Source organism: Mandrillus leucophaeus, unplaced genomic scaffold (genome assembly GCF_000951045.1).
Source record: "Mandrillus leucophaeus isolate KB7577 unplaced genomic scaffold, Mleu.le_1.0 Scaffold310, whole genome shotgun sequence".
Lineage (NCBI taxonomy): Eukaryota > Metazoa > Chordata > Mammalia > Primates > Cercopithecidae > Mandrillus > Mandrillus leucophaeus.
The window spans coordinates 1,131,114-1,148,300 of record NW_012103255.1 but is presented as its reverse complement, the minus strand read 5'-3'; the positions used below and the strand labels follow the sequence as shown (position 1 = coordinate 1,148,300).

Here is a 17,187-nt window from a genome sequence, read left to right as displayed (position 1 = left end):
AGCTTGCAGTAAGCTGAGATTGCGCCACTGCACTCCAGCCTGGGCAACAGAGCGAGACTCCGTCTCAAAAAAAAAAAAAAAAAAAAAGTCTTTGCAAGGGGATCACACATTATTGAGATTTGCTTTCTCCATCTCCCCTGTTAAGGATTCCATGAAGGCGCAGTTGCCTTCCTTTCTTTGCTCTGCCGTGTTTGGTGAATTAGTTACAGGGTGAGCATAGATGAGCAGGAGTCTTCATTGCAGTCCAGAAGGACTCCTCATCCTGTCCCTCTGCCCCTTAGGCAGCACGCTGGCTCTTCTCCTGAACTTCCTCGCCTGCCTGGCCAGCTTCTGTGTGGAAACCAACAATGGCGCAGGCTTTGGGCTTTCTATCCTCTGGGTCCTCCTTTTCACGCCCTGCTCCTTTGTCTGCTGGTACCGCCCCATGTATAAGGCTTTCCGGTAAGTGTGTTAGTGGTGGGAGAATGATGGAGACCTGGGATGGGCCCCACATCTGCCCATCCTTCATTTCTAATTCTCCCACCCTCCCCATTTTTTTTCTCTTTGTAGGAGTGACAGTTCATTCAATTTCTTCGTTTTCTTCTTCATTTTCTTCGTCCAGGATGTGCTCTTTGTCCTCCAGGCCATTGGTATCCCAGGTTGGGGATTCAGGTTTGTGAGGCTGTCATCCACCCTCACCTTTCCCTCTAGACCAAGCCAGCACTGGGTGCTGAGATAGGAGTTGTTCAGAAAAAGGAAATGTGGTTTTAATCCTTGGGAGGTACTAGTTTAATGGGATATAAGACATACTTCCAGGATAGAGTGCAGACAGCACTCTTGACTCATGTAGATTGAAGGGAAGAATGCTGCATTTGGCTAATCCGAGGTGGCCTCCTGGAGGAGACACAGAACCATAGTTGAAAGGAGGAAGAAGAATCCCCAGACGAGTGCCTGGAGAAGAGCTTGGAGAGCTCAGGGCTAATGGTTCAGAAACTGGAATTAAACTATGAAGAGAGTAGATATAGTTTGGGATTGTGGTGCTTGGAATACTGCCAGATTGACAGGGGAGCCACTACTGATGGGAAGGGTAGGAACAGGGGATGTTGGTGGCATAACCAGTGGAGAAGCTGAGGAGCCCCACTTCACTGGCACCTCCTTCCCCTCCTTACAGTGGCTGGATCTCCGCTCTGGTGGTGCTGAAGGCCAACACAGCAGTAGCCGTGCTCATGCTGCTGGTCGCCCTGCTCTTCACTGGCATTGCTGTGCTAGGAATTGTCATGCTGAAACGGGTGAGGGCTGTGTTGAAGGTGGGGCTGGGAGGGTGAGATCATGGGTCCCCAGGGGCCTGGGTGGAACATTCAGGAGCAGCCAGCACAGGTCAGGCTGCTGGGTGGTTCTCAGCTAATGGACCTCTGGGGTGTGTGTTTCTGTGTGTGAGTGTGTATGCTGGGCAGCAGGCTGCTGAGTGGTAGTGATGCTGTTAGGCTGGGGTGGGGAACCAGTGGCTGGAATGTGCTGCAATGTCTTTGTCCTCTACTTGCAGATCCACTCCTTATACCGCCGCACAGGTGCCAGCTTTCAGAAGGCCCAGCAAGAATTTGCTGCTGGTGTCTTCTCCAACCCTGCGGTGCGAACCGCAGCTGCCAATGCAGCCGCTGGGGCTGCTGAAAATGCCTTCCGGGCCCCATGACCCCTGACTGGGATGCCCTCGCCCTGCCACTTGAGGGAGCTGACTTAGCTCCCGTCCCTAAGGTCTCTGGGACTTGGAGAGACATCAGTACCTGATGGCTCCTCCGTAGTGCTCCCAATCCTATGGCCATGACTGCTGAACCTGACAGGCGTGTGGAGAGTCCACTGTGACCTAGTCCCCCCCATCAGGCCACACTGCTGCCACCTCTCACACGCCCCAACCCAGCTTCTCTTTGCTGTGCCACAGCTGTTGCTTCGGTTATTTAAATAAAAAGAAAGTGGAACTGGAACTGACATCCCCGTTTCCTGAATCTTCATTGGGAATTAGGCCTTATGAAAGAGGAGAGTGTGGAGTGAGGTGGGAAGGTCGGACCCGGCTTTAGTGTAAACTGGGAGATAGGAGGGGCAGGGCGGTGGAGCCCCGGTGGCTAGCGCAGGAAGGAGGTGGGAAGTCCACGGAAACGCGAAACCGGGAGACGCCAGGGAGCCCTGCTCCCCACCCCTCTCCATTAATGACGGGGAAGAGCCACCGCCTCTGCTGGGAATGCCAAGGAATACGCGGGCCTGGAGCCTGAAAAGCTGGGTGGGGCTCAAGTGGACGCCCAAAGGATCATTAGCAGCCTAGCCAGGGTCCAGAGAGAGGAAGCGACCGGTGGAGGCAGATCCAACTGCCTAGCCCTGCCGCGGGATCCCCCCAACCCCGACCCCTGACAGGGTCTCAGTCCCGAACTACAACTCCCGGGGTGCACCGCGCCGGCCCTCGCCGCCACGCCCCTCCATCCCGCACCATCCCCATTCCCATCCCCCTCTAGTCCCCGACCTGCGGCAGCCGGAGCTCAGGGAGCGGAGCGTGGTGGGGAGGCGAGCGGGACAAGCGACACAGGAGACAGCGGCGCCGCGGCCTCTCCCCACCAGACGGCCCCGGATCCCACTGGACACCCTGAGGGCACACCGACCCCTCCCCTCTTCTCTAGACTTCTTTCCATCCTTCCCACTTTTACCCTCCCCATCCCTCCCTGGGCTCTGAGCCGCCGCCCCCTCCTCACTCCTGGACTGGCCCTTCTCGGTGCCCCTGTTTCCTAGGGAGATGCGATGAGCCGGTGCCCCCGCGTCCTCATCGTCGCCCCGGGCACGGTGCCCGTCCAGTGCCCGTGGTGGGGAGGGAGCACTCCGCGGTCCCTCCGTGACGCCCCTCCCTTGGCTTCCCCCACAGCTGGCGTCCCTCGGCCATGCCCCAGGGGACCCAGCCAGGGGGTGGGCTGTAGAGCGAGGGAGGTGGAGAGGAGAAAGGACGGGGCCTTGGGCACCTCTGAGATGCTCCCAAGTGCCAGGGAGGGCCGAGCGAGGCGCAGGCAACCGGGCAGCAGGCATGATGCCCTCGCCTAGTGACTCCAGCCGCTCGCTGACCAGCCGGCCCAGCACCAGGGGCCTTACCCACCTCCGCCTCCACCGACCCTGGCTGCAGGCCCTGCTTACGCTGGGGCTGGTCCAGGTGCTCCTGGGCATCCTGGTGGTCACCTTCAGCATGGTGGCCTCTTCCGTCACCACCACTGAGAGCATCAAGAGGTCCTGCCCGTCTTGGGCTGGGTTCTCGGTGAGTTGGGTGCACAGTTGTTGGGTGCACAGTTGTTGGGTGGGGGAGGCTCCTCGGGCCCCACCCTCCACACCAGCTGCAAGTCCACATCCTCGCCTCTCCTCCCTCTCCTGGTCCTCTGCCTCCTTACAGGGCTGGGTGCATCCTGTGGTGAGGGGCTCACTCAGGAGCCTCCCCTGCCAGGCTGAGCCTGTGCCCACTCTGTCCCCAGCTGGCGTTCTCCGGGGTGGTTGGCATTGTGTCCTGGAAGCGGCCATTCACTCTAGTGGTAGGTGCCAGGGTCCAGTGCCCACTGGGAGGCAGGTGCCCAGCACCCAAGGGGAAGCCCATTTATGCCCTCAAGAAGGGAACTGGCTCCCCAGTTGGTGCCAGCCGGGTGGGCACGAAATGTCTGTGAAGGAGGGGGACTCTGTCCGTGGCAGAGTAGTAGTCATGAGGGTCCCAGCCCTGAGTCTGCACCCTGTTTTCCCCAGATCTCCTTCTTCTCCTTGCTTTCGGTGCTCTGTGTCATGCTTAGCATGGCTGGCTCTGTACTGTCCTGTAAGAATGCTCAACTGGCCCGAGACTTCCAACAGTGCTCTCTGGTGAGATTTGAGGAGGGAGAGCTGGAAAGAACTGGCCTGGGGAGGTGTGCAGGACACCTGAGTTTGTCCTGACTCAGGCTGCCTCACCCTCCCTGCTCCACTCAGGAAGGAAAGGTCTGTGTGTGCTGTCCCTCTGTTCCCCTCCTCCGGCCCTGTCCAGAGTCGGGGCAGGAACTGAAAGTTGCCCCTAACTCCACCTGTGATGAAGCCCGAGGGGCCCTCAAGGTGAGCTTGTACCCCACAAACATCCTCCTGGTTCTCACTCTTGCCTCCCTTCCTGGGGTACTCACAGGCCCATAATGTATGGGACTTAGCCCTCTCCTGATTCCTCTCCTCCTTTCCCTTCCCCAGAACCTGCTCTTCAGCGTCTGTGGGCTCACCATTTGTGCCGCTATAATCTGTACCCTCTCTGCTATTGTCTGCTGCATCCAAATCTTCTCCCTGGACCTCGTGCATACGGTGAGAGGGGAGCGGGGGCCAGGGCCACGCAGGTATGGTAGGGGCAGGGGTGTGTGTGCTGAGACTTGCCTGAGGGAACAATGGCTACAGATCTGGCTTTTGAGCACCAGGGGCTATGGGTTATCTATTATCCTCATCTATTGGAGGAATGGATGTTTAATGGGGAGGTTGAGAAGGGGAGATGGCAGGGAGTGACTTAAGTATGTGATGCCCATCTGGGACCAGGAGAGGGGGCTTTAGAGAATGGGACTGGATGGTGGGGTAGAGTCAAGAAAGTCCTAGGCTGGACACGGTGGCTCATTCCTGTAATCCCAGCACTTTGAGAGGCCGAGGCAGGCAGATCACCTGAGGCCAGGAGTTCAAGACCCGCCTGAGCAACATGGCGAAACCCTGTCTCTATTAAAAACACAAAAATTGGGCCGGGCGTGGTGGCTCACGCCTATAACCCCAGCACTTTGGGAGGCTGAGGCAGGCGGATCACCTGAGATCAGGAGAATGAGACTATCTTGGCTAACATGGTGAAACCCCGTCTCTATTAAAAACACAAAAAATTAGCCAGGCATGGTGGCACGCACCTGTAGTCCCAGCTACTCGGGAGGCTGAGGCAGGAGAATGGCATGAACATGGGAGGCGGAGCTTGCAGTGAGCTGAGATAGTGCCACTGCACTCCAGCCTGGGTGACAGAGCGAGACTCCGTCTCAAAAAACAAACAAACAAAATATAAAAATTAGCCAAGTGTGGTGGCAGGTGCCTGTAATCCCAGCTACTTGGGAGACTGAGGCAGGAAAATTGCTTGAACCTGGGAGGCAGAGGCTGGAGTGAGCTGAGAGGCAGGAGGATCACCAGATATCAGGAGTTTGACACCAGCCTGGCCAACATGGCGAAACCTTGTCTCTACTAAAAATACAAAAATGAGCTGGGCGTGGTGGCTGGCGCCTGTAATCCCAGCTATTCGGAAGACTGAGACTGGAGAATTGCTTGAACCTGGGAGGCGGAGGTTGCAGTGAGCTGAGATCGAGCCATTGTACTCCAGCCTGGACGACAAGAGCGAAACTTCGTCTCAAAATAATAATAACAATAATTAGCTGGGCATGGTTGCATACCCTTATAATTCCAGTTACTCGGGAGGCTGAGGCACAGGAATCGCTTGAGCCTGGGAGGTAGGGGTTGCAGTGAGCTGAGATCATGCCACTGCACTCCAGCAACAGAGTCAGACTTTGTCTCAAAAATAAAAAAAAGAAGGTCCTAGATGGAGGTGAGGCTAAAGGGTGGACATTCCTGTGAAGACACAGTGGGTGAAGCTTCTGGATGGAGGTGGGGCCATAAAGAAGAGGAATTTGTGGGTGGGCAAGGCCAGAGCTAGAGGTACAGGGTGAGTGTGGGGTTAAGGAGAGCTGATTTGGGGTGAGGGAGGAGCCAGAACTAGAGCTTCTCTCAGGGGATAGGGCCAGAAAAAATAATGTAGATGAGAGAGGAGTTTGGGGGCCTAGAAGGAGCTATATTCCTAGCATCCAGACTTGCTGACCTGCTTGCTTCCCCAGCAGCTGACCCCTGAGCGGTCAGTCTCAGGCCCACTGGGACCTCTGGGCTGCACGTCTCCGCCCCCAGCCCCTCTCCTACACACCATGCTGGACCTGGAGGAATTTGTCCCGCCTGTGCCTCCACCACCCTACTATCCCCCAGAGTACACTTGCAGCTCAGAAACAGATGCACAGAGGTAAGGCCTGGTGGGGTCTTGCTGGGAGAGCTAAGGAAGGGGACTGGGGCTGGGCCTGGATTGCTGGAGAGAGGGATCTTTGTGGAGTGGGAGTTATTTTCCTACATTGACCCTCTTCCTTATCTGCCAGCATCACGTATAATGGCTCCATGGACAGCCCAGTGCCCTTGTACCCTACCGACTGCCCCCCTTCTTATGAGGCAGTCATGGGACTACGAGGAGACAGCCAGGTGAGAGCACAGCACGGCTTGGGGTGGGCTGCGGAGCTGGGGTCTAGCCTAGAAAGCTGAACAGGCTGTAGCCTCTGGATACAGATAGTAACAGTGGTCAAGGTCTTTACAGCACCAGCATGCCCACTGTCGCCTTTGATCTTCCCTAGAGCCTGGTGAGGTGGGTGGGTTAGAAGCTATCATTTCTGCCATACAGACGCGGAAACTGAGGCTGCACAATTAAGTGACTTATACAAAGTGACAAGGCTAGTCTGGAACCTAAGTTTCCAGAGCTGTGTCTAGCACGTGGGGGTGTTCAGTGTGTAGGGTTGAACCCTTGATCCTGTGTCTTCTGCAGGCCACTCTCTTTGACCCTCAGCTTCACGATGGCTCCTGCATCTGTGAGCGAGTGGCCTCCATTGTAGACGGTGAGCAGGGCGTAAGAAGGGGTGGACAAGGGTAGTGCTGCCAGGGATAGCTGGGGTGGGTAGGGACAATAGAAGAGGAAAACAAGGCGGAGTTGGTGGTTTGGGGACAGAGGAGGGCTGTGGCAACTTGGAACCCTGGACTTATTTGTCTCCCGTGAGATAAAGCTGGAGGTACAGTGGCCCCTAGAGGCTGGGCTTGGGAAAACAGCAACTGCCTGGGCAGGGCCCAGCCAGGCTGGTGCTACACAGCGCCCCCTGCCGCCCACAGTGTCCATGGACAGCGGGTCTCTGGTGCTGTCAGCCATTGGTGACCTCCCTGGGGGCTCTAGCCCGTCGGAGGACTCGTGCCTGCTGGAGCTGCAGGGCTCCGTGCGCTCCGTGGACTACGTGCTCTTCCGCTCCATCCAGCGCAGCCGTGCCGGCTACTGCCTCAGCCTGGACTGTGGCCTGCGGGGCCCCTTCGAGGAAAGCCCCCTGCCACGGCGCCCCCCACGGGCCGCCCGCTCCTATTCCTGCTCTGCCCCTGAAGCTCCACCCCCACTGGGTGCCCCCACAGCTGCCCGCAGCTGCCACCGGTTGGAGGGCTGGCCGCCCTGGGTGGGACCCTGCTTCCCCGAGCTGAGGCGGCGGGTCCCCCGGGGAGGGGGCCGCCCAGCCGCAGCTCCGCCCACCCGAGCCCCTACTCGTCGCTTTAGCGATAGCTCAGGTTCCCTCACCCCCCCGGGGCACCGGCCTCCTCATCCGGCATCCCCACCACCGCTGCTGCTGCCTCGGTCCCACAGCGACCCAGGCATCACCACCTCCAATGACACTGGTGAGCCCCCTCCCCCACTGCCCAGGCTCAGGAGATGGTAGGCACTGGGAGTTAGGTGGCCAGTGATGCCCACCAGGATTGGGGCACTGTTGAGGTCCCTGAGGAGGAAGAAAGGGCGAGTTCACTCCTCTGGTAGACACTTCTCGGGTACTCACCTCCTAGGGACAGAACATCCATAGCATGATCTCGGCTCACTGCAACCGTGTTTCCCGGGTTCAAGTGACTCTCCTGCCTCAGCCTCTCGAGTAGCTGGGACTACAGGCGTGCGCCACCACGACTGGCTAATTTTTGTATTTTTTAGTAGAGACAGGGTTTCACCGTTTTGGCCAGGCTGGTCTTGAACTCCTGACCTCAAGTGATCCACCCACCTCAGCCTCCCAAAAGGATTTGTTTTTTGAAACCAGTTCCACAGCTCTCAGCTTGGTCCACTTATCTGTCCTCCCCAAGCTTCAGCCCCCACTTGTAAAACATGTATAATAATAGTACTTCAGGCTGGGCACAGTGGCTCACACCTGTAATCCCAGCACTGTGGGAAGCTGAGGTGGGTGGATCACCTGAGGTCCGGAGTTCCAGACCAGCCTGGCTAACATGGTGAAACCCTATCTCTACTAAAAATACAAAAATTAGCCGGGTGTGGTGGAGCACACCTATAATCCCAGCTACTAAGAGAGGCTAAGGCAGGAGAATCGCTTGAACCTGGAAGGCGGAGGTTGCAATGAGCCAAGATCATGCCACTGCACTCCAGCCTGGGTGACAGAGACACACTCCATCTCAAACAAACAAACAAAAAACATGTATAATAGTAGTACTTCAGCCATAGGCATCATACTCAAAGGTGCTGAGAAAGGAGATAGTGGCCAGGCGTGGCTGTTCACACCTGTAATCCCAGCGCTTTGAGAGGCCAAGGCAGGTGGATCACCTGAGGTCAGGAGTTCGAGACCAATCTGGCCAACATGGCGAAACCCCCATCTCCACTAAAAATTCAAAAATTAGCCAGGCTTGGTGGTGGACGCCTGTAATCCCAGCTACTAGGGAGGCTGAGGCAGGAGAATCGCCTGAACCTGGGAGGCGGAGGGTGCAGTGAGCCAAGATTGCGCCACTGCACTCTGGCCTGGGCAACAGTGAGACTCCATCTCAAAAACAGTAAGAAAGGAGATAGTACTGGGGTACGCTCAGCACTGCGCGCCAGGTGCTGAACACCACCACTGCAGTCCCTGTTGTGGTGGATCGTACCATCTAGGTGCTGGCTAATATGGACAGAGATGCTGGCCCTTTGATTGAGGATGGAGCACGGGAGCTGTGAAAGCTCCTCTGGGTTTGAGTTCCCACAGGAGGGTGGGTGTGTCCACAGAACACTCCCACTCACTTCCTGTCTCCCTTTCTTCTCCTCAGCTGACTTCAGGAACCTTTATACCAAAGTGCTTGAGGAAGAAGCTGCTTCTGTTTCCTCTGCAGATACAGGTCAGCCATGTGGTTTTTACCCCAGGGGTGGGGTATTGGGCATGGCTGCCCGGCCCCCTCTCCACCCCACAATACCATTCTCTTATCTCTGTTTCTCTGCAGGGCTCTGCTCTGAAGCCTGCCTCTTCCGCCTGGCCCGCTGCCCTTCCCCCAAGTTGCTACGTGCCCGGTCAGCTGAGAAACGGCGCCCTGTGCCCACCTTCCAAAAAATTCCCCTGCCCTCAGGCCCTGCACCTGCCCACTCCCTGGGGGACCTAAAGGGCAGCTGGCCAGGTCGGGGCCTGGTCACTCGTTTCCTCCAGATATCCAGGAAAGCTCCAGACCCCAGTGGGACTGGAGCTCATGGACATAAGCAGGTGGGAATTCGGGGAGCCAGGAAAGATGTTTGGGAAAGCACGGAGCTTCAGGTTGGGCCTTACTGATGATGCCCTTTTTCGTGTCCCTGTCCAGATGCCCCGGAGCCTGTGGGGCCGGCCTGGCCGAGAGAGCCTCCACCTTCGCAGCTGCGGAGATCTGAGCTCTGGCTCTTCCCTGCGGCGTCTCCTGTCTGGCCGAAGGCTGGAGCGTGGTACCCGCCCCCACAGCCTCAGCCTCAACGGGGGCAGCCGGGAGACTGGGCTCTGACCTGGGCTTCTTGTCACACTGAACACATCCAGATGAATGCTGGGGCCACAGGCACCAGCTGGTTGGGACCAGCAGCCCCCAGCATCCTCTTGCACTGGCTGGCACAAAAAGAAACCTGCTGTATACCTCCCAAAGTGTCCCTTTTCCTCCTACCTCTGGGGTCTCTTGCTGCTTGCCTCTGCTGCTCTGGACTGGGAGAGCTTTTGTCCTGTGCTGCATGGGTATTTAGGCTGTGGGGGAGATGCCCCTGCTTATAGCACTGGAGGAGGAAAACAAATTCTTGTTCCCCCAGCATGAGAGTGGCTCTTTCTCATTTGCAAGGGCACTATGGTCAGGGCAAAGGCATGGCCCAGGTGTTTAAGTACAGGGGGACGTGTGCCTATGCAATGGGGTGGTAAGGCAGGCACAAAGAGTCCAAAAAATCTAGGTGGCCTCTCAGCTCTGCCACCTCTAGCTGCATGACCTTGGGCAAGCTATGTAACCCCAATTTCCTGATCCATTAAAGATTGTGAAGGTAGAATGTTTGTAAAGCTCTGAACAGTATGTGAGCCTTCAATAAATTTCAATTTTCCCCTTCTTTTCTTGATCATTCTTTATCACCAGTGAAATTTGTTCTAGTGTCTCTCATATTTAAGAAAACTCTTTCAGGGCTCGGTATGGTGGCTCATGCCTATAATCCCAGCACTTTGGGAGGCTGAGGCAAGAGGATCACTTGAGCCTAGGAATTCAAGACCAGCCTGGGCAACATAGTGAGACTCTGTCTCTACACAAAACAGAAAAAATTAGCCAGGCATGGTGGGACATGCCTGTAGTCCCAACTACTCGGGAGGCTGAGGTGAGAGGATCACTTGAACTTGGGAAGTCCAGGCTGCAGTAAGCTGTGATTGAGCCACTGCACTACAGCCTGGGCAACAGAGCAAGACCATGTCTCAAAAAAAAAAAAAGAAAAAAGAAACTTTCAAGACACTCTTTCCAACCACTAATTGTAACTCTGCTCCTTTTAACGGCAATAGGTTTTCCTTTTCTTCCCTCCACTCTTAAACATCCATTCTCTCCTCACCCACCCCCATGAGACTCCTTCCCCTATCTTTCCCCAGCCACTGCTCTGACCAAACTTTCCAGTGACCAAAGTGGTGTCAGACCCAGTGACCATTTATCTGCCTGCATCTCACTTGACCTCGAAGCAGCAATTAATACCCATAATCAGCATCTTCTTGGATTTGTCCCTTTGAAAAGCGAAATACTGGCTTTTATACTTTCTCCTGCTGAGCTGGTTAACATTGGAGGGCCCCAGGGCCCTCACCTAAGCCCTCTTTCCTACCTCCACTCTTTCTGTAGGTGGTCCTACTATGAAGGTCCATGGCTTTAAATACCATCTATCTATGTGTTAATGCATAACTCCAGCCTTGACCTCTCATGAGCACCATCCAACTCAGCATATCTGCTTGGATGTCTAATGGGCATTTCAGATTCAACATGGCCACAACTGAACTCTTGATTCCACCCCAGCATCTGTTATTTTTCCACTGTTCCCATCTCAATGGTACCTCCATTACCCACTTGCACATTCCAAAAGCTCAGGAACCATGGTGACTTATTTTCCCATATCCAACACAACCAATCCTATCCTGAATTCATCCATGTCCCACCACCTCCCCAGCTACCTAGCTCCAGCCACCCCCTCTCCACAACCTCTGAATCAGTCTTTCACTTTTCTCAGCAATCCATTCTCCACTCAGCAAAATGATAAAGCATGTCATATCAAGGCTCAGCCTCAATTTAATGGCTTCCCATTGTATTTAGAATCATCTCCAAACTCCCAGAGACTACGGTCAGCTACAGTCTGGTCCACTTTCTATTCCAGCCAAATTTCCTCACAGCACAAGGATGTTTGCACCTGCTGTTTTCCAAGCATGAAACCTTCGGCCCCTATATCTGGTGCTGTCATCTAATGTCAGGTTTTAGCTCCATTCTTACCATTTCAGTAAGCACCCAATCCCCATCCCAGTCATTCTATCACATAGCCATGTTTTTTTTGTTTGGTTTTGTCTTTTTTTTTTTTTTTTTTTGAGACGGAGTCTCACTCTGTCGCCCAGGCTGGAGTGCAGTGACCGGATCTCAGCTCACTGCAAGCTCCGCCTCCCGGGTTCACGCCATTCTCCTGCCTCAGCCTCCCGAGTAGCTGGGACTACAGGCGCCCGCCGCCTCGCCCAGCTAATTTTTTGTACTTTTTAGTAGAGACGGAGTTTCACCATGTTAGCCAGGATGGTCTCGATCTGCTGACCTCGTGATCCGCCCGTCTTGGCCTCCCAAAGTGCTGGGATTACAGGCTTGAGCCACTGCGCCCGGCCGGTTTTGTCTTTTTTTGAAACAGGGTCTTGCTCTGTTACCCAGGCTGGAGTGCAGTGGTGTGATTTGGGTTCACTGCAATCTTCCACCTCCTGGGTTCAAGCAATTCTCCTGACTCAGCCTCCCGAGTAGCTGGGATTACAGGCACCCGTCCCCACGCCCGCCCAGCTAAGTTTTGTATTTTTACTAGAGATAGGGTTTCACCATGTTGGCCAGACTGGTCTCAAACTCCTGACCTCAAGTAATCCGCCTGCCTCGGTCTCCCAAAGTGCTGGGATTACAGGTGTGACCCACCGCGCCTGGCCATATAGTCATGGTTTCAGCATGTATCACTATCTAACATTATTTTTTGTTTATATATTTGTGTCGTCCCATAGAATGTTAAGGTCCCAAGATCAGGGTCTTGCTCATTGCACTGGCTCTAACACTCAGTATGTCCTCAACAAACACTCGTTAAGATATTAACGTGGCAGGGTGGGGCCTTGTAAACAGCTTCAGGACCCTGTGCTTTAGGAGCAACGTGGTGCCCTGCAAGGAAGACAGGGAGGATGCAGGAGCACTGCCCAGAGATGGCGTCAGGCTGCAAGACTTCTTGAATAATTCACCATCATAACAACCCAGTCTCAGGAAGGGCTGGGGCACAGCCAGGACGAAATATTAGGAGGCGGCGGACACTGGGATTCCCACGGGGCAGCTTCTGGGCATTGGACGTTCCCTAACCTGAGGCTCTCTAAAGAGGAAGGTTACGAATCCTCTGAACTTCGGTGGGCTGCACTCGCTGTGGGAATTCAATCGCCCCCATCCACCACGGGGGCAAGAAATCGCCCACACGCATGTGTAGTTCTCGCGTTCTGGGCCCTCTCCCTTTCCAAATACGCTTGCGCCCCATCTGGGCTACGGCTGGCCAGCGAGAGTTGTCCGTCTTCAAGTTAACCAATGAGACTTGTGAAAGGGCTCTGAGTCCCGCCTCTGGACGAGAGACCGTCTCTTTTCCAAGCGACGCCCCGCCCCGCCTCCCCAGGGGTGCTTTTGTCGCGGCTGCGGGTGGTGGAGCTGCATCCTGGCTTCCGCGTTTTACTGCGCGCGGCCCCAGTCTCCAGTCCCGCCCACGCGCCTTTGCAGCCTGTGGTGGGATTTCCTTTTGCCTCCGGTTGGGGCTGCTGTTTCTCTTCGCCGACGGTAGGCGTAATGAATATTTCGACCTTTGGATCTTAGCTGTCCCTTCCCTGCGTTCCCACTTAACCTTTTTCACCATTATTATTATTATTATTATTATTTTTTTTTTTTGACGGAGTCTCGCCGTGTCGCCCAGGCTGGAGTGCAACGGCGCCTTCTTGGCTCACTGCAACCTCCACCTCCCGGGTTCAAGCCATTCTCCTACCTCAGCCTCCCAAGTACGTGGGATTATAGGCACCCGCCACCACCTACGGCTACTTTTTTGTATCTTTTGGTAGAGACGGGGTTTCACCATGTTGGTCAGGCTGGTCTCCAGTTCCTGACCTCGTGATCCGCCCGCCTCGGCCTCCCAAAGTGCTGTGATTATAGGCGTGAGCCACCGCGCCCGGCCAACCATCATTATTATTTTTAACGGTAAGGATGGTCAAATTTTACTAATGAAGAAGAGATTATAAAATCTTCAAGTCCTTATATCCACTTGCTTTTTGAGGGGTGGAGTGGGAAGAAGATTATATAATTCATGCATTCTTCAGACATGTGACAAACATTCACGGAGCGCGGCTACGAGCGCCGGGGTTGGGATGCACACTGGAGCTGCAGATGGGTGCCAGGATGGACTGGTCGCTACCCTGCCTGCTGACGATCAGGCCATTGTTTTTGATGAACTGGGCGCTATAACTGCCATTAAGCCATTTGTACAATTAATCACAACAGTGATAAGAGCGACAAAGGAGCTACTCGGGAGTCCAAGTCGGGAGGACCGCATGAGGCCCACATTTCGAGACCAGCCTGAGCGATAGAGCAAGACACTGTCTCAAAAAAGGCGCGGCGAGAGGGGTGGTAGTGACAAAGATGTGAAGGCCAAGAGTTTGTGTTACAGGAGGTGTGGGGTTGGGCCGCCTGGGGCGAGGTTCTTAGAGAAAGTTACATCCGGGCTGAATTCTGAAAGAGTAAGTGTTAACTAGGCTAAGTGGTGGGGAAGAGTGGGGTGTGCTGAAGGAAGGGATGAAAACCCTGGCAAATCCATGGCAGGAGTAATCGGATGCTGGTATCCCTCCACACTCGCCTTCTACAGTCTGATTTCTAAGCAGCAGCTAACGTGATCATTTAAAAATACACATCTGGGTCAAGTGCGGTGTCACATGCCTGTAATCCCAGCACTTTGGGAGGCTAAGGCAAGTGGATCACCTGAGGTCAGGAGTTCGAGACAAGCCTGGCCATCATGGTGAAACCCCGTCTCTACCAAAAATACAAAAATTAGCCGGGCATGGTGGTGTGCGCCTTTAATCCCAGCTACTTGGGAGGCTGAGGCAGGAGAATCACTTGAACCCAGGAAGTGGAAGTTGCAGTGAGCCGAGATCATGGTGCCACTGCACTCCAGCCTGGGTGACAGAGTGAGACTCTGTCTCAAAATAAGTAAATAAATAAAATAATAAAAATACACATCTGATCTTGTCACTTCTCCTGCACCAAGTTCTACAGTGAATTTCCATCTTAGAACATAATTCAGATTACTGTGGCCACCAAGACCTACATGATCTGGCCTCCAGCTTCCTTCTCCAAGGTCTCTTTTTACTGCTGTCTGCCTCACTCACATTGCTCCAGGACTTTCTACACTTTCACTTTATTTTTCTTTGTTTTCTTTCTTTCTTTCTTTCTTTCTTTCTTTCTTTTTTTGAGACGGGGGTCTTGCTCTGTCACCTAGACTGGAGTGCAGTGGTGTGATCACGGCTCACTGCAGCCTCCGCCTTCTGGATTCAAGCAATTCTGCCTCAGCCTCCTGAGTAACAATACAGGCGGGCGCCACCAGGCCCAGCTAATTTTTGTACTTTTAGTAGAGACAGGGTTTCATCATGTTGTCCAGGCTGGTCTTGAACTCCTGACCTCAAGTGATCTGCCCACCTCGGCCTCCCAAAGCGCTGGGATTACAGGTGTGAACCACCATGTCTGGCCCACTTTATTTTTCTTCTTAGCTATCACCTGAAATTATCTGGTTTTTTGTTTGTTTGTTTGTTTTGTCTACCACCCCCACTACAACATAAACTCCATAACCACCTGGGACTTTATCATCTTATTCACTGCTGTATCCCAGAATTGAGAACAGTGACTGGCACATGGTAGACACCCAATTAATATTTGTTGAATGTGTGAATCGGAGAGGGCATAGTAGGGGCACCTAACCCGGTCAGGGGTGTCAGGAAAATGGTTCTGGTAACAGTGATAGTAAGGCTAAGGCTTTAATGATGAGGAAGAGTAGTTACTCATTTTTTTTCAAGATGGGGAAGAAGAAAGGTTCAAAGCAGAGAGGGCAGCAGTGGCAAGATGGAGTGTGGCCTCTTGGAGGAGGTGATTCAAGCATGTGGCCAGTGGAGAGGTGGCTCATGCCTGTAATCCCAGCACTTTAGGAGGCCAAGTCAGGCAGATTGCTTGAGTCAGGGAATTTGAGACCAGCATGGGCAACATATGGAGACCCCATTCCTACAAAAAAAAAAAAAAGACTCCCATCTTTTGTAAAGATGGAGTCTCTGTGTTGGTTAGGCTGGTCATGAACTCCTGGCCTTAAGGGACCCTCTTGCCTCAGCTTCTTAAAATGATGGGGTTGGCCGAGCATTGTGGCTCACGCCTGTAATCCTAGCACTTTAGGAGGCCAAAGCAGGCAGATTGCTTGAGTCAAGGAATTTGAGACCAGGGTGGGCAACATATGGAGACCCCATTTCTACAAAAATATATATATTTGTAAAGACAGAGTCTCCCTGTTTTCGTCAGGCTGGTCATGAACTCCAGGCCTTAAGGGATCCTCTTGCCTCAGCTTCTTTTTTTTTTTTTTTTTTTTTTGAGATGGAGTCTTGCTCTGTTGCCCAGACTGGAGTGCAGTGGCGTGAACCCTCCCGGGTTCAGGCCATTCTCCTGCCTCAGCCTCCTGAGTAGCTGGGACTACAGGCGCCCGCCACCACGCGTGGCTAATTTTTTTTTGTATTTGTTAGTAGAGTCAGGGTTTCGCCATGTTGGCCAGGCTGGTCTCGAACTCCTGACCTCAGGTGATCCACCCGCCTCAGCCTCCCGAAGTGCTGGGATTACAGGCTTGAGCCACTGTGCCTGGCTGCCTCAGCTTCTTAAAATGATGGGGTTGGCCGAGCACATTGGCTCATGTCTGTAATCCTAGCACTTTGGGAGGCCGAGGCAAGTGGATCACCTGAGGTCAAGAGTTCGAGACCAGCCTGGCCAACATAGTGAAACCTCGTCTCTACTAAAAATGCAAAAATTAGCCAGGCATGCTGGTGGGGGCCTGTAATCCCAGCTCCTTGGAAGGCTGAGGCAGGAGAATCGCTTGAACCCAGAAGGCGGAGGCTGCAGTGAGCTGAGATTGTGCCATTGCATTCCAGCCTGGGCTTCAGAGAAAGACTCTGTCCCAAAAAAAAAATAAAGAAAAAAAAAGATGGGGTTACAGGCATGAGCCACCACACCAGGCCTTAGCTAACTCTTTTTCAAGTGCTATACAAAGGGGATGGAGGAACGCAATCATGGCCACCTAGTATGCTCCTAGTGGCTACTGCAGTGAGGCCTAGGTGTTTGAGGAGAGGCACCTAGGGCGGTGGCTCTCAGGTACCCCCTAGGAGCATTTTGGAAATTTGTGGGGCATCTTTAATAGAGACAATGATTAGGAGGCATTTGAGAATTTAGTGGATGGAGCCCAGGAAAGGTACAAATTCTGCAACATATAGTACATTCCTGCACAAGGAAGAATTCACTCATTTCACCTGACTCTAAAATCAAATATAAATCAGTAGGACTTTATTACAAAATATTGCAGAAAAGTTTCATGAGAATTTTTTGTAGAAAAAGCCCAATCAGGGCAGGACGCGGTGGCTCATGGCTGTAATCCCAGAACTTTGGGAGGCCGAGGCGGGTGGATCAGCTGAGGTCAGGAGTTTGAGCCCAACCTGGCCAATATGGCGAAACCCTGACTCTACTAAAAATACAAAAATTAGGCCGGGCGCGGTGGCTTAAGCCTGTAATCCCAGCACTTTGGGAGGCCGAGACGGGTGGATCACAAGGTCAGGAGATCGAGACCATCCTGGCTAACATGGTGAAACCCCGTCTCTA

General features: G+C 53.8%; 3 protein-coding genes across 9 annotated transcripts in view; all 3 read left to right on the top strand.

Moving 5' to 3' along the window:
* SCAMP3 (secretory carrier membrane protein 3) overlaps nt 1-1,962 on the top strand; it is a 12,739-nt gene extending 10,777 nt beyond the window's left edge. The window contains exons 5-8 of the mRNA XM_011987528.1: nt 232-441; nt 550-651; nt 1,151-1,268; nt 1,523-1,962. Of these exons, the coding sequence (XP_011842918.1) occupies nt 232-441; nt 550-651; nt 1,151-1,268; nt 1,523-1,669 (577 nt within the window). The 3' untranslated portion in view covers nt 1,670-1,962. The remainder of the gene's footprint in view (nt 1-231; nt 442-549; nt 652-1,150; nt 1,269-1,522) is intronic.
* A 659-nt stretch (nt 1,963-2,621) lies between these two features.
* Nucleotides 2,622-10,147, top strand: FAM189B (family with sequence similarity 189, member B). 4 transcript variants are annotated; one of them, XM_011987519.1, is made up of 12 exons: nt 2,622-3,262; nt 3,474-3,530; nt 3,736-3,846; nt 3,952-4,071; nt 4,198-4,305; nt 5,850-6,022; nt 6,153-6,252; nt 6,590-6,659; nt 6,928-7,473; nt 8,866-8,934; nt 9,037-9,290; nt 9,385-10,147. In XM_011987519.1, the coding sequence occupies exons 1-12, from the start codon at nt 3,038-3,040 to the stop codon at nt 9,556-9,558; spliced, it is 2,007 nt and encodes a 668-aa protein (XP_011842909.1). In that variant the 5' UTR covers nt 2,622-3,037; the 3' UTR covers nt 9,559-10,147. The 4 variants fall into 4 exon arrangements, with proteins under 4 accessions (XP_011842909.1, XP_011842908.1, XP_011842910.1 ...); XM_011987518.1 differs by having other exon boundaries at nt 5,847-6,022; XM_011987520.1 differs by lacking the exon at nt 3,474-3,530 and having other exon boundaries at nt 5,847-6,022.
* Nucleotides 10,148-12,749: 2,602 nt separating this feature from the next.
* LOC105544841 (glucosylceramidase) overlaps nt 12,750-17,187 on the top strand; it is a 30,698-nt gene continuing 26,260 nt past the window's right edge. Inside the window, exon 1 of one of the 4 annotated variants that reach the window (XM_011987471.1) lies at nt 12,750-13,086. The gene's annotated coding sequence lies outside the window, so the exon portion shown is untranslated. The remainder of the gene's footprint in view (nt 13,087-17,187) is intronic. The other 3 variants (XM_011987472.1, XM_011987476.1, XM_011987473.1) reach the window with 3 other exon arrangements.